Source organism: Euprymna scolopes, chromosome 1 (genome assembly GCF_053919585.1).
Source record: "Euprymna scolopes isolate OS-2025 chromosome 1, ASM5391958v1, whole genome shotgun sequence".
Lineage (NCBI taxonomy): Eukaryota > Metazoa > Mollusca > Cephalopoda > Sepiida > Sepiolidae > Euprymna > Euprymna scolopes.
In genome coordinates this window covers 747,170-763,038 of record NC_136482.1, presented here as the reverse complement: position 1 = coordinate 763,038, position 15,869 = coordinate 747,170, and the positions used below count along the sequence as shown (strand labels likewise).

Here is a 15,869-nt window from a genome sequence, read left to right as displayed (position 1 = left end):
CTGTTTTAATATTATAAAAAAAAACACGATGTTAAGAAAAATTGGAAAAACTAATACAAAGCAAAATAGCAAATAAACGTTAAAAAAAAAAAAGGTGTAAAAGAGGAAAAAAAGTTTAGGTAGAAAGACAGGCTCAGACCCGAAACATCGAGGCTAAGGCGAAAAAAATGCCCGACACGTTACCCCTACAGCAAAGAGACATGCAACTGAGAAGGGATAAAATTAAACCTTTAAAAATACTTGCAGGTGGTTTTAAACTAATGTCAACGTTTTCTAGGTTAAACATGACGTCATTGTTGTAGTAGCAGGAGCAGGGAAAATGAAGGAACGATTTTTTTGGCACCCCTCCCTGTACAAAACTGATGATTTTAGAGTGAAGGAATTAATGTTTTTGGCCAATTTTTCGATATTCGATAATCAAAACAAAAACAAAAAAAACTAACGTAACGCAAACGAACGATGTTAAATATAAAAATCTGAAAAACAAAAACAAAAAAGAAAACAGAAAAACGAACGTTAAAACTTCTGAAAAATAAAAAAAAAACAAACACATGAAAAATGGCTTAAATAAGCCTGTTTCAATATTAAAATTTTTAAAAATCGGTGGGTACCCAGGTGTTTTTGGGTGTGTGTGGTCGTCGGGGGTGGGGGGGGTGTTAATGAAAACCTAAGAATAAGCGAAGTAAAAAAAAACAACAGAAAAACGAACGTTACGTGAAAAATGGCTTAAATAACCCTGCTTCAATATTAAAATTTAAAAAATTGTAAAAAAAAAAAAAAAGACATCTCACACCACGATTCGAACCCAAAATGTTTAGATAATGACCCAACGCTCTAACCAACTGAACTAACACGACGTACATGAAATTGTGTCAGTTCTTTCAGGTTATGACGTTGTCTGACGCATGCATAGAACTGATCTCGTCATGAGAGGATGGATTTTGCTGACCCCGCCCCCTGTAGAAAAGTGTTGATTTCAGGGTGAAAAAATTAATGTTTTTGGCCAATTTTTCGATATTTGTCAGGCGAAGGATGGGGCTTTCATATGAGACCAAGTTTGTCAATTTTTGTTCAGTCTGTCAAATGTTTTTAGTAGACACGCAAACATACACACATACATACATTTTCGCTTTTATATATATAGACTAGCGAGGGGTACCCGGTGTTGCCCGGGTGTTTGTAGGTGTGTGTGAAAAAAACCCGAAGAAAAACAGGTGCCCGTGAAAAAACAAACGAAGCCTTGACAACGCGCAGTTGGAAAATAGTAAAGTGTGAAAGAAAAACAGGTGCGCATTTTTGATTGACGTGACGGCGATAGGTATTCAGCAGTTAGCATTTTGTGCGGGACAGTTTTTAATGAGGTCAATAAATCGGTTTGTTTGTTTTTAAAAACTCGCTCCCTGTTTATTAGGGGGAGCGTCTCGTCTCGAAATGAAAGCTACCGTCTGATATGACGAAGTCGACATTGACCAAACGTTACTTAGCTCTCTAGAGACCACTGGCTTTCGGCCAGTGATTAGAGTCGAGTTTCGCTTTTTGTTTAAACCGAAAACCGAATGTAACGCGTGCCGATGCGGGAAATGTCGAATAATTAACGTTTGAAAGTCAATAAAATTAAATAGACAGGCGAGCTCCGTGGTTAAGTGTGAGATATTACAATTTATAGATGATATAAAAAGTTTTAAGAAGTTGTGAAGCGAGCGAGCGCTTCTCTGAAAGAAGCCTTTTGTGGACATCGAGGAAAAGCGTACATACATACATACATTTTCGCTTTTATATTTATAGATAAGAAAAACAACCATTTTTAATTTTTTATGCAGTGCTTCATGTTTTCTTGAGCTTGTGAAGCCATATATAGCCTCTCTCGGAATCTGTTGCACCAACACTGTTCCATACCATATTTTTCTGTTGGTCTCCCTCCCTTCTTTTTTTTGACATCACCTTCTCTTACACTGACGATTACCGAGGGAGCACACAGTGAAAAAATAAAATACAACACTCATGTTCTGTAATCTAACTAAATATATTAACCATCATGGTCATTAATAGTGTAATATTGACTGTTATGACCAACCTTTGGTCCCATGCACTGCCAGATCTTGATTAACTATCCTATTTCCAATCACTTTGTAGTTTTACCTGTATATGTAAACACATACAACTGCCCTGTATATAATGAATAAAAATATCCAACATTGTGGACATATTCTACTGAAAAAAGTAAAGAGCTACAATAATTATGCGATGACACTCAAGAAAGGTCAATAATATTCATAGAGCCCATCCACCTCCTTCTCAATTAAAGTGGTTATGATCTCAAAGAAATATTAAATTCGTACAATATAGAGAGATGCATGCAGAAGAGTAGACTTTGATGATATGGCGACATTGAAAAAAAAAAAAGCATGAATGAGAGGTCTTGGATTAGTAGATGTGGAAAAATTAAAGCAACGGGGTTAACTGGTAGGAGACGGCCAAGGAAAGCATGGGAGAAAGTGATAAGGATGGACGGAAAAAAAGAAAGATAAATAAAGAAGTAGCCTAGTGGCGTAGTGGATAAAGTACTTGGTCACACTGTATACTGTGGTACAAGAATTTTGGTGAAAGAGCTGGCCTTCTTAAATATCGCCCCATCAGTCTCCTTCCCCACTTCGCTAAAATCTTAAGTCCTTAAGACCTTAATCAATCAGGCACTAGTCCATCACCTCGTAAAAACTAATGTTCTCTGGATTTAGGTCATGTGGCATAGTGGATAAAGTACTTAGTAAAATTTAGTTGTATGTTACACTTTTCTGTAGGTTGAACACTCAAAATAGAACTGCAAATTATTTAGGATTTCTACCTAGTCACGGCCAACAGAATAAGGGTATGCAACCCCCATGGATTAAAGAAAAGTTTCCGTTCAAAATTCCATACAGATTCCAGTGTTTGAAAGATTCTAGAACTGAACAAGATACACTTGAAAAATTTTGCAGGTCAAATTGACTGAAAAAACGTGAAAATAACATTCAAGATGAGAACAATAGTGCAAAGAATCCAATTAATATGAATAATCCATCCTTACCTTAAAAAAAAAAAAAGGCATGAAATAGTTTAGTTTGGAAGTTGCCAAATCTGGGCTGGTGCATTCATCACTATGCTCACTCTTAGACACGATTAAAAAAAAAAAGTGTCTTAGACATGGTTAAAAAAAAAAAAAATTCTCTTAGACACGGGTCAAAAAATAAAAAAAGTCTCTAATAGATCGCACACTATCAAGAAAATTCTAACTCCTGTCCCATTGCTGCAATTTCACAAGTATTTTAATGAAATGTGTTCTGATGAACTCATTGCACTTGTGCCTCCTCAATGTCATCATCATCATTGTCGTATCAGGCGGGTGGCCCAGACCAAATTGACTCTTTCCCTCCACAAGTCCATTTTTCATGGTTTTAGGAAAATTTTCAAGTTGTAAGTCAAAGTCTTCTGTTAATAATTTTGTGTACATCTTGATAGGTTCTCTTACTTAAGCAGTTTAAGTGTGTTTAGGATATTATACATTGAATTGAAAAAAAATTAAATATATATGTTATATATTCGTTATCATTCTGAGTTATCCTTGAGGGGTACCAATTTGAGCTTTCGTTACATTTGAATATGTTATATAGAGTTCTTCATTTAGGGGCACATTTTACGTTTTCTATATAACATAAGAAAGATTCCGTGTGATTGTCTCTAATATAAATGGTTGTGTGTTTGATTATCATAAAGGGAATCGTGTGTGTGACATGTAATTTCTGAACCTACCTCTGCTTCTGCAAAACGGATCATCTGGAAATTTCTCATCCTGGAGGGAGACTTGATACCTGTTTGACGAAGATTTATCACTCTAAGACGCTGAATGTGTTTTATAGTTTTTTATTTCACTTTCCCCAGAGGTCCTGCAGCAGGTGTAAAGTTAAATCTGCTTGTGTGGTTCTTCTTCATACACGTCAGCGTTCGTCTCCCCCCTCCCCAGTTAAGAGGGGGAGACCACGGAAAACGTCCATCTTCTTCAAAGCTCAAATCAAATCTCCCAGATCTAGCCAACCACGTCACACATACGTAATTTGGTCAGCTGACCTTTGGTTCTGGTAAACGTGTCTACCTCCACGTTTACTCACCTCTCTCTCTCCCTCTCTATTCTCTTATAGAGACACAGAGAGAGAAAATAGAAAGAGTAAGAAAGCCAGAGGGCAGAGAGGGGGGGGGGGAGATGCTCGTTAACATATATACCCCCCCGGCATACCCATTAAGCAACAAAATCCCTCCTCACTGTAGAGGTCCCTAGATGCCAGGAAGCCTTCTATTCTTAATAACTTCTTTTCTCAGACTGCTAGACTTTAGAATTCCTTCCCTGCTTCCTGCTTCTCTGACTGTTCTAATAGGCAGAAGTTTAAATTTAATGGAAACCAAGATCTCGCTCATTTCCTTATATAGTCTCTTGTAAACATGGTCCTGAATAGTAGCTCTTATGTCGATGAGACAGTTTAGTTTGGAAGTATTATTGCCAAATCTGGGTTGGTGAATCAACCACTAACCTCTCTCTTAAACACAGTTCAAAGAAAGCGTCTCCAATCTAATAGGTTCTACACTATCAACAAAGTCCCTCCCACTCCTGTTCCATCGCTGCGATGTTCTGACATGCAAAAGTTTAAATTTAATGTAAACTAATGTTTCACTCCTCTCCTTACATAGTCTCCTGTAAATATGGTCCTAAATAATAACCCCAATATGCCTTGTTTGGGATGAACAAAAGTATTAAAATAAAAATAAATTTTTAAAACACGCCAGCTGTTAAATTAAACTGAATATGATAATTAAATAATATCATATCAAAGTATGCCAGGTTAGGGATAGGGTTACGGTTAAGGTTAGTAAAAAGTAAAAATAAAGCATCATGACTACCTACTCAAGACGTGGAGCAGGATATATGTCAATGATTGCTGACTGTCCTTTTTGCAAGACTGCGGCAGGTGGAGGTTTATAAGGAGATGTTGGTTGAAGTAGGTCTATATCAGGAGTGACTTTTTGACTTCTAATTATAATCTTCTTTGTAATTTCTTGCCCAGTTTCTCCAATAAGAAAATGGAAGTAAAGATACATGTAGACATGGTCACGGCCGTTGATTTTAATTTGAACAGGGTAATTTATACTTTCACCTGGAAGATAAAAAAGAAAAAAATCATGAATAGAAATTAATGCAATAGAAAGTAATATGCTAAGGCAGAAGTTCTCAACTAGGGGTAAAAAATTATATAGTCGGGGGGTATATAATTTAAGTGATTGATAATTTAAAAATAATTATTTCTTTTCAAATTGTGTCATGTCCCAAATTTGAATGAGATTATTAGTGAAAGTCCTGGAGTGTTACCTGGGATAACTGAAGATATCACAGACCATTTGAATATCTTAAAGAATCTCTTAACTGGCTACTTTTCAAAAGACATGATTTCAGCAGAGAGATTGATAATAAGAACTTTTGTCACTAAACTTTTAGAAATAAAAGATGACAGCCCAGTAAAAGATGAACAGATTGATCTTCAATCTTCTGCTACTCTTAGAGAAGAATTTGAAAAATTTATGTTAATTTTTTTGATAAAACTCATGCCTTTCATGTGCTTGTTGCTTTTGTCACTATGAATCAGGATTCTCAAGTTTAGTAACAATAAAAAAAAAAAGGCCAGAAACCACCTGGGAGCAAATGATATGAGAGTAGCCTTGTCAGAAACAGCTCATCAGAAAAACGAACTTTCCCATCGATAATGCTTCTGGTGTTTCTGTTGATTAGTTTTTGCAATACAAATTAAATTCATTATTTTCTATTTATTGATTGATTTTTCTTATTTTTGTGATACGAATGTATAATACTATTTCTATTCAAAACCTAAAGTGCTAAACAATAAAAATTTTGGTCTAAGAGTTTTGGAGATAGACATATGGACTCTCAATTTTTAACTCTTACCAGCTCTATTTATTTGCCACAATGCCACAACCAACCGAGTAAAGATATATATATATATTTTTTTTTTTTACACATTGTAATCAACATTCTTTTAAACAGCTGCAATATGACGGCTAAACTCCAACTTCTGTCCCATTGCCAGAATGTTGCATTCCTGTTCCTATTTTACAAGTACTTTAATGTTCGTGAGAACACAGTTTATAAAACACCAGGTGCCATCTTTTTTTCTCTTTTCCCACCCAACACTTGCCTGCGGCAAGTCCACCCCTCGTCTGTCACGCCACCGCTCGCATGCACATCCACACAATGCACAAATACGCGGACGCTTGCTATTCTGGTTAGTATTACACTGCTCCCTGATCTGATGATCACACAGTGCACTGCAGGGTTGGTCTTCTAGTCCACTTACTTCTGCGAAGGGCACATTCATAGGTTTTGGCTCTGGCTCTGATTCAGATTCAGATTTCGGGTCTGGTTCTGTTTCTGCCACGTCAGATGAACTGGTCTGTGAATTTCATTCATCAGTAGCTCATTACTTGAGGATTCATTGCTCTCCTCTGTAGTTGTATGATGCACCTCAGAAACCGGGCGAAGATTGCGCACATGGCGCAGGGTTCTGTCAATTAGGACCAACTGCTGACTGATCACGCTAGAGACTCGTCCTCGCTTGGTGGTGGTGGTGGTGGTGGTGCACCGGTTTCCAGGTGGTCTCACCCAAACTGGATCCCCTACCTCATATTTGGCATGTCTTTTCTGGTTGACTGGCTGTGCAGCATCAATGCCCTTTAGTCTAACACAATATGTGTATATAGCATTGGCCGGTGCTGTTGTAGGTAATTTTCCATCATTTGGTGTGACGTTATACCAATACGTGGCCTCCGTAATGGTACATTGCTTTCTGGCAGCAATTCTCTTAATGCTACGATGGCTCCGCTCAGCAATGCCATTCCCTGATGGAACATGAGCACATTGCAGCCGTAGTCGGACGCCCCATTCATCTAACAGCTGCCGAACTTGTTGGCTACAAAAAGCAGCATCGTTATCCGCCAAGATCTTCTCCGGTGCACCCCGCTCAAAAAAGATGGATGACAAGATGCGAACAACACATGCCGAGTCCTGTCTAATCATGTGTCGCCATACTGCAAAACGTGTGGGTCCATAATCGATAAGAGTTAGAAAGGGTTTACCACTGTCATGGGTAATGTCCATCGCCACCCGCTGCCACACCTTCTTGATGTCCAATCGTCCTTTTCGCCATTGCTCTGGTGCAGGATCAATAGACTGACACATCTCACAGTGCCTGACCATCTGGCTGACATCTGCCTTTATCATTGCTGGGTCCACACGCCTTGAAAAATACACTGTTCTCTTGACACCTGGATGTCCGCTCTGTGCAGGAATCTTTTGTATTTGACATGGGCTAATCATGCCAATTGCAATTGCGCGAGTTCGAGCAGTGTGCTCCACACCCATCTTCACATCTCCATACCATCTGTGAGGTACACGGGTTAATTGGTCAGCATGATTATATGTGATGTTATCAGCGTTACCCCCTTGATAGTCCATACCCAGAGACCAGACTCTTCAGCATGTCTAGCCTTCGCTGGATCAACATCTCACTGACTGCCTTAGTGCGGATTCTTGTCCGTCCTGAAAGCATGTCAGACATCCAGTGGTAGATGCAGAGAGAATCCGCGTACAGGTGCAGTTTCTTCAATTGCCATTGCAGTGCGAGATTTATTCCCTTTACAACCGCGTCCAGCTCTGCTAAGTTGATGTGCTGAGCATCACTCACAGGTCGCAGCCAACATGCGTCTTCAAACACATTTCCTCCTTGCTCTAATGCGACTCCCAATGCCAATGAACTAGCGTTGACCCACACATTTACGTGGTCTGCATCAGCACACCATTTTCCATGGGCAGGGTCCTCCTTGTTGACTCTCTCCATGGTCTCAATTACAATCAGAGTTAGAAGAGCATCGTAAAGCACAGTGTCCCAACCTGTGGTTACCAAATTCGCTCTGCATTTGATGACACCCACAGCTACACGGAGCCAGCCACAGGCTGGTAAGTGTTCAACAAGTTTCCCACACCAGGAAAAAACGGTCCGCTTCGTAACATCAGGGATGCCTGGAATCCCACAGCCACGCCTCCATCGTAGGGTGCCATCTTCCTCACAGGAGTCTAATCCCAATACGCGCGCTCCATCCCTCAGACGTTCAGGATTCTTGCACTGCAGACCAAACTGAGCCAATTCTTCCTTGACACACAATGCAGATTTTATGTCTTCATTGATGTACACATTGTCAATGTAGGCTGATGTTGCATCCTCAATGGACTTTTCTTGAGACAACGCCGCATTCACAATGGTCTCCATGATCTGTGGTGCCACATTCAGACCAAAGCCGAGTCGGGTTGAGCAGTACCTCTGATCCCGAAACTACACTGTCTGGAATGGCCACAGCGTCTCATCTACTCGCACCTGCAAATAGGCCTTCCGCAGGTCTAATATTGACACATTGGAGCCCTTCTGGCCCCATTCCCTCAGTTTGCTGGCGCACACGTCAACATCGGCAGTGTAAGCCTCAATGTACTGGTTGAGCTCACTATAATCCAGCACTAGTCTTACTTTTGACTTGTTATGCTGGGTAACCGCCAAGCTTCTTGCGGTAAGGGATCAGCCATCCATCTCGGATCCACGCCGCAAGCTCTTGCTCGTACTCATCACAAGCCTCATCAGGTATAGGGTATTCTGCGACACGATTCTTTAATTTGGTTGGTGCCCTTCCCTCGGTCCACCTCCATGACGCAGTCCAGGCCTGCTGGCTATAATCATAGCCCACCGTTAAGTCAGGGCGATCGATGTGGATTGCAGCACATACCGGGTTTTTTAAAAAGCGCACGCTCCCGTCTCTTTCTATGATCACTCCCCCCAGTGCCTTGATAGCATTGTAGCCCAGCAAATCCCCTTGCGTCACCAACACATTAATTTCCACAGACACACCAGAGTCCGTGTGGACCTTCACGGTTCTGGCTCCACAGCATGCTTGTGTCTCGCCACCTATTGTGGTGATTTTAATGTTCCTTTTAGTCCAAGTCCGACATAATCTGGCACTCGTGATGGTATGTGAACAGCCGGAGTCGAGAAGAGCTGAGCAGGGCACTCGGTTCACGTACACAGTTATCGTAGGTTGCGCGTCACTTAGACCTTGTCTGGGGAGCAGGGTGGCACTAACATCCTGCCTCCTGACACGTTTCCCACACAGTTTTTGGCTAGGTGCCCTATGCTGCCACATTGGAAACAGCGCAGTCACCCCCCCACCCCCAACCGCCCCGCCCTTTATCAGTGCAACTTCTCGCAAAATGACCTTGCCAACCACAGCAGTAACATCTTCCATTAGACGCGGGGCTCAGACTGGGAATCTCCCCGGCCTCGTTCTGGGCTGCCTTTGTCGCCATCACAACTGGTTCCCTCAGGTCCTCCTCATCTCTGATGATAGCCCGGGCGCGTTCCATCAAGTGCTCCATAGGCGTTGGTAGAGGCTCTCAACAATTGCTTAACACGGGTGGGAAGGCCGACCACAAATGCATATGCCAATGTCCTCTCCGACAATCCATTACCAAATAGCACAGCAAGTTTCTTCAATTCCGCAAAGAACACATCCACGGTTTCTCTCAGCATGAGCTTCCTGGAGGCAAATCTTTCATAAGCCGTGCAAGGATCCATTGCAAATGCCTTGTACAGTGCATTTTTTATAGCAGTCACATCAGCCTTCTCGGTGGCACTAAATTGCTGATACACACTAAAAGCGCCCCCAGCCAATCTCAGGGGAATCACAGTGTGCACTCTCTTTCCCTCACAGAGATTGCAGGTCAACTCGACCCTCTCAACCAGTCAAGGACAGATGTGGACCCATCAAATTCTGGGATCAGTTTCAGATTAAACTTTGAGTCGGTCATTTTTCACAGCAATAGCCAAAATAGCTTGTATCGAATTCAACTTCATTCATCACCAACGCTTGCAATAGTAACACAATAACCTCGTGACTGTAAACGACACTGTCCCTTCCTCTCACTCAAGCTTGCTTTTTATGCAGTTTTTCACCCTGTCTCATTTGCATGTGTACCCTCTGTTTTCTCGCGATCTTGTATATATTTCTATAAACAAACAAAAGTGTTAGAAATAACTCAAGAAAATTTCTAACAAAGGTTAAATTCAATTACCATAAGCAAAAAATCTAGTGGTCTTCTCGTCTAAACATTCAACAAGATTCAGTTGTTTTTATAAGGTTGTTATACCATTTGATTAGTTTGTTCTTGTAGAGAAACGCGCGACTTACCTAACTAGCACGTGTGCATAATTCAACGGGTCAGTTATGGAATGAAATGAATGAAGAAGAAAGAAACAAAAATGGCTGCCTTATCTCTTTATACTCTTGCAATGTTACCACCTGATATGCAGATGAGATGCTCCTGGTTGTAGATAAAAGAGGGTTGATTTTTCAGAGAGGATGTTCATTTTGAAGTTGGATTTTGAAGAAGTAAGTTCGATCAGCAGAAGTTCTTTTGGAGTTGAGAGAAGGTGCGTTACATATACAGAAGTTTTGGAAGTTGGAAGTTTGGACAACAGTGTCGAACTTAACCAAGAAATTGGTGATGTGAAGGGCAGAAGAAATAACACGCGGGTTATTTAATTATAGTTCTGATCACACATGGTTATAATTAGAATTTCCCCAAATTATGATGGTATACCCACACCTGATGCAAATATTATTGCACTCCCCGATTTTTGGTGTAATGGTGAAGTTCTTCCAGTTTTAATTTTGTTAAAAAATAAATTAATTAAAATAAAATGGTGTAAATAAAAAGAATCAGAGATGATATATCTGTGGTTATCTATGCATATATAAATATTATTTTTAAAATTTAAAATAAAAAATGTATTTTTATAATTTCATAAATATATTATAAAATTTCAAATAAATTAAAAACTTATTTTTTAATTTTGTTATTAAAAGTGCAAATAAAGACTAATTGTATTATTTTTATCTTTTTATGATTTGTTAATTTTTATTGTATATATTTTTCAATAATTTTCTTTTCTTATATTTTATTTCAATAAATCACTTTACATTAGAAATACTGAAGAACAATCAAAGTGAAGGAACTGATTCACCTTGTCACTGTTTCCGGTAGCACTACACAAAAAATTAGGAAGTACGTTAACTGACTATAACCAAATAAAAATAAAATGGTGTAAATAAAAAAGAATTAGAGATAATATATCTGTGATTAAATATACATACATAAATATTGAAAAATAAAAAATAAATTTTCTTACCAGGTTTTATTTCTGTAGAAAAAACTGGGAGATCTTTTGTGTTTTTAACACAGCGATTAAACACAACAGAATGCAAATGGCTCGTGATTTGCAACTCAACTGAAACATTTCTTTCATCCTGTACGCGAACAGTAAATACACCATTTTCTTTGGGATATTGCAGACTTTTAATTTCTATGTCTTCTCCAGAACTGAAATTTAAAAAAAAACATAAAATTTAAATGTCATCAACTGTTCATATCTAAAAGCATATTTTTTCAGATCATAAGATGGATATTTTAAATTTGAATAAAGCAATAGATGTTCAGCTATAAGACCATGTGCTACCCCACTTGACAACAAACGCTAACCCCCAATATTGTTTCCGTGGTATTCTCTTCCAGCTGTCATTGTCTCTTACATTAGCGGCTGCCAAGGAGAACACACATGGATTCACTAATATAAAAATATAAAACAAAAAACAAACTCAGACACACTTTGCAAATATTAGTTGTACTCTAGGTGTGCGTGTGACACCATTGACCCTCTACATGCTAAGGTCCACATCTACATTCTGTCGAGGTTGCATTCATCAGTTGATGTCAGTTTATCTCAATCCTCTAAAGCTCTTTCCATCTGGTCCAAGCTACGACCTGCGTTTGGCCAATGTTATGTACTCCTTCCTCTAAACTACAACAACCAAGAGCTGGTCACTCCAGACACCTTTATCTTAAACAAGAGAAGATAACTCAACTGCCTTCACTCAGAGACAAACACCCAAGACTATTCGTAAATTGTTATTAACTGTTGTGAACTATCACAAAACACACTGACACTCAAAGTTACCTGTAAACTAACTCTAAACATATTAACCTCTATTTTGTTCTCATTACTGGCACACCTTGATTAACAATCCTATTCTTGTTTCTGGCAAGGCTACTCTCATATCATTTGCTTTCAGGTGGTTTCTGGCTTTTGTTTTTTCTACTAAACTTGAGAATCCTGATTCACATAAGTACATAGTGACAAAAGCAACAAGCTCATGAAAGGCATGCATAAGGAGTGGAAATGAATCCGAGTTCTCATTACTGGCACACCTTGATTAACAATCGTATTCAGTTTTCTACGTGTACCTTGGTGAACAACTTTCTCTACATTGTTCTAGTGATAAACTTATTTCTTTTTTATTTTTTGTTTTTTCCCTCCCTCTTCTTTTTACTTCTTAACACTTAAGGGGATGGAGGTTGATACTATCACAAGCAATCCCATATTTTTTTTTTTATTTCTTTGAATAAGAATGTTTGGTTTTCATAAAAAAGCATTATTCTAAATTGTTACTCAATCAAAGTTTCAAATGTTAATTTCTTCATTATGCAACAAGTTTAATCTTTTATTTTTTATTTTAGTTAAAAAAACAGAAATCAGATTTCATTGTCCAATCTACAATATATTAAAACTTGTGCATGAAAAAAATAAATAAATAATGTAACCAATGCACAGTAAGATGCACTTACTTTGTTTTCATATCTTTTTCTGGAGTTTTGGCAGACTTGTTGGTGTGTATGAACTGGTTGACTGCTTGTCGGGGTTTTTTAGTGCTTTTTCTCGGCATTTTAAGTCAATACGTTTGGTGCACTTTGAATGAGAGAAAGAAACTGAAATAGACAAAGAAAATGGTTTGGAACATTAAAAATTATTTTCCAATGATAATTTAGTAAAGAAAAATTTCTTTATTAAATATAACACTGTTGTTTGCTTATGGGTTAAGATGGGATGTTGACACTTGGCCAAACATGTTCTGTATGCCCAGAGGGATGATAGGATATGTTTTTATTGTGATAATGTAAAGAAAGTAATTTCTCAATGAAAAAAAAAATGGACATTTGGCACCTTAGAGTCTGACTTGATATGCTTAGAGATGTCACGATACACCATGTGGCTTATATCCAACCAGAGAATCACCTCTCAGGAAGGTTTACTATGACAATAATATTTCTTTATAACAAAAGATTAAGACAAAAAGAAAGAAAAGGATTTCATAGGAAAGAAAGAAAAAGAAAAAAAAAGAAATATAGATATGGGTTCAGAGAAAGAGAATAGAGAATAAATGGTAATACTGTCTATAGTGAAGGGGAAATCACAAATCGATAAAATCATTTGTTTTTAGAAAAATAAAAGACTTGCCTGCTGTTTGATGGGCTGAATACATCAGTTTTGGGCTTAACCCAAAGACTTAAATCCTCCCCCAAAAGAGCTAAATGAAAAGAGAGTTGCCAACCTAATAGGTCCTTCACAGTCAGCTAGGCTTCAACCTCTGTTCCATCGACAAAATGTTGCATCCCTCTATCTGTTTTTACAAGTATTTTAATGGTAGGTGCTCTTACAAACTACAAACCCTTGTACCCCTAAATTTAAATACCTCCAACAAACAGCAAAATCCCACCCCTATACAGTAGAGATGCCCAGGTCTCAGACAGCCTTCTACACTAATGGTTATGTTGTAGAGTACCGAAACAAAGAACATGTTGGATAGCCCGCGTTTATATATTATCTATATATCCATGTATGTATATATGTTTGTGTGTGGGTGGGTGTGTGTGTATATATATATATATATATATATATATATATATATATATATATATATATATATATATATACCACTCCCCATGTGGGGGTACCAAATTGGTTAAAGGCAAAATTATTCCCAACTCGCATTTAGGTTAAAATGCACTTTCGTAAATAATTGAATTCATTCAAAACGTATCACAAAAACAAATAACATCTAAATAAATCGTGATATATCCAAGCAGTCGGGCGGATAAAGAGTTATGGCTCATTACCGTGGGGTCCCGATTTCGAATCTCGTACATTCAGCCACTCTAATAAGTCATAGATGACAAAAAACGTTTCAGTAGATAATTATATTTTAAAAATAATGTATATATACATATATATATATATATATATATATATATATACACACACATATTGGTTATATTATATGCAAGTATACATATTGCGTATTGACGTGGATGTCTCGAACAGTTGATCATCTAGAAATATATATATATATATACATATATATACACACACACACACACATACACACACACATACATATATACACAAACACATGAAGACGTTATATAGACCACGCTAATTGAAGTTGTAGCATGGAAATGTTGATAGCTCAAAACTTTTAAAGAAAGTAGACAATGCATTGTGGATGCGTTATCAGCAGCTCCCGTAATTCTCTCCTCTTCGAATTTGTCCCTTAGTCCTCATTTACAATGAGTCCTTTTTCAAAGAGAGAAAAAGCTGTATTCCAGGTCGGCAATATTTTTGTATGAACAGTCACCTGAGATATCAGAAATTTTCTTTTCCTATGTCTATCCTTGTGGCTATGTCACTAATAAGGGTGCTGGAGGTAAACGTTTTAACTGGGCTGAGGTTATCTGCCTGATAGGAACATGAACCTCCAATTAACCATTAAGGAGGCTGTCCTATCAGCAGGTGCAAAGTATTGAGGCAGTTGTATTACCATTTGGTGAATGGATTCTGGATCATGCAGTAGCAGTGGGGCTTCTTGGTGCCATATTAGTAGGTACTTGTTAAGGCTTTATTTTATCATGGGCTACAAAAATAATATATTTCTTCTGTTTTTTTCTTTCTTTCTTACTTTCACTCTCTGCCCTGTTCTAACCAAGTCTGTCAACCTGTTCCACAAATCCCAAAACTCCATCATGAAAAGTCTTCAGAAAAAATACATAATTAAACCCAACATAGACCACCACTACCATGTCTCCTTCTCCAACATCAGAGGTCTACGTTCCAACCTTTCAATGGTTGAACCCCAATTACTGGAGACTAAACCAGACCTATCATTCCTAAGCAAAACTGGTATTGGACCAATTTCCCTGGATGAGTTTGTAATTAAAGGATACTCTAACTTAACATTAAAATCTGACCCCCATGGCATGGAATATGTACCTACATTAGAGATGGCTTTCCATATGGTAGGGATCTTCAGAGAAGATCCTAAATTACTCTATATATGTTTCTGTATTGCACTTGCTCACACTACTGCATTTATATTTTACCTCTATCGCCCCCACAACAGTGGACTTACTATATTTAAGAGCATATCTGAGAAAATTGACCACATTTTTTTTTGTCTCATCCTTCGGCTAACATTCACATCTGAAGACTTCAATGTTCACAATGTGGAATGGATAGTCTACTCAAACAAGACAGATGACGAGGGGAGGTTCTGACAGTCAGTATGCAAGTCTCCTAGACCTTTTTTTCACAACTTGCCCTGAGCTATGGTCATCTTCCGTTCTGTCTCCACTGGGATCTTCCAACCACTTGGTTGTATCAGTTAAGATTTAATCAAAATGTAATAAGTCCTCAGACGTACCTCTTCATCGTACAGTATATTGATACTCTATAGCTGACTGGGATAGCTACCGTACATTTATATCAGATCTACCTATGCATTCCATGTTTAAAAAGAATGTGTCCTCTATAATATCAGATCTGACGGAATGGTAGATATAGACC

At 38.3% G+C, this 15,869-nt stretch overlaps 1 protein-coding gene across 2 annotated transcripts in view; it reads right to left on the bottom strand.

Moving 5' to 3' along the window:
- Nucleotides 1-15,869, bottom strand: part of LOC145285957 (putative helicase mov-10-B.1) — an 84,848-nt gene that overhangs the window by 64,676 nt on the left and 4,303 nt on the right. For both annotated transcript variants that reach the window (XM_080134899.1, XM_080135454.1), the window contains exons 2-4: nt 12,818-12,958; nt 11,325-11,515; nt 4,931-5,180 (exon numbers count right to left, since the gene is read on the bottom strand). In XM_080134899.1, coding sequence (XP_079991025.1) covers nt 4,931-5,180; nt 11,325-11,515; nt 12,818-12,915 — 539 coding nt within the window. In that variant the 5' untranslated portion in view covers nt 12,916-12,958. The remainder of the gene's footprint in view (nt 1-4,930; nt 5,181-11,324; nt 11,516-12,817; nt 12,959-15,869) is intronic.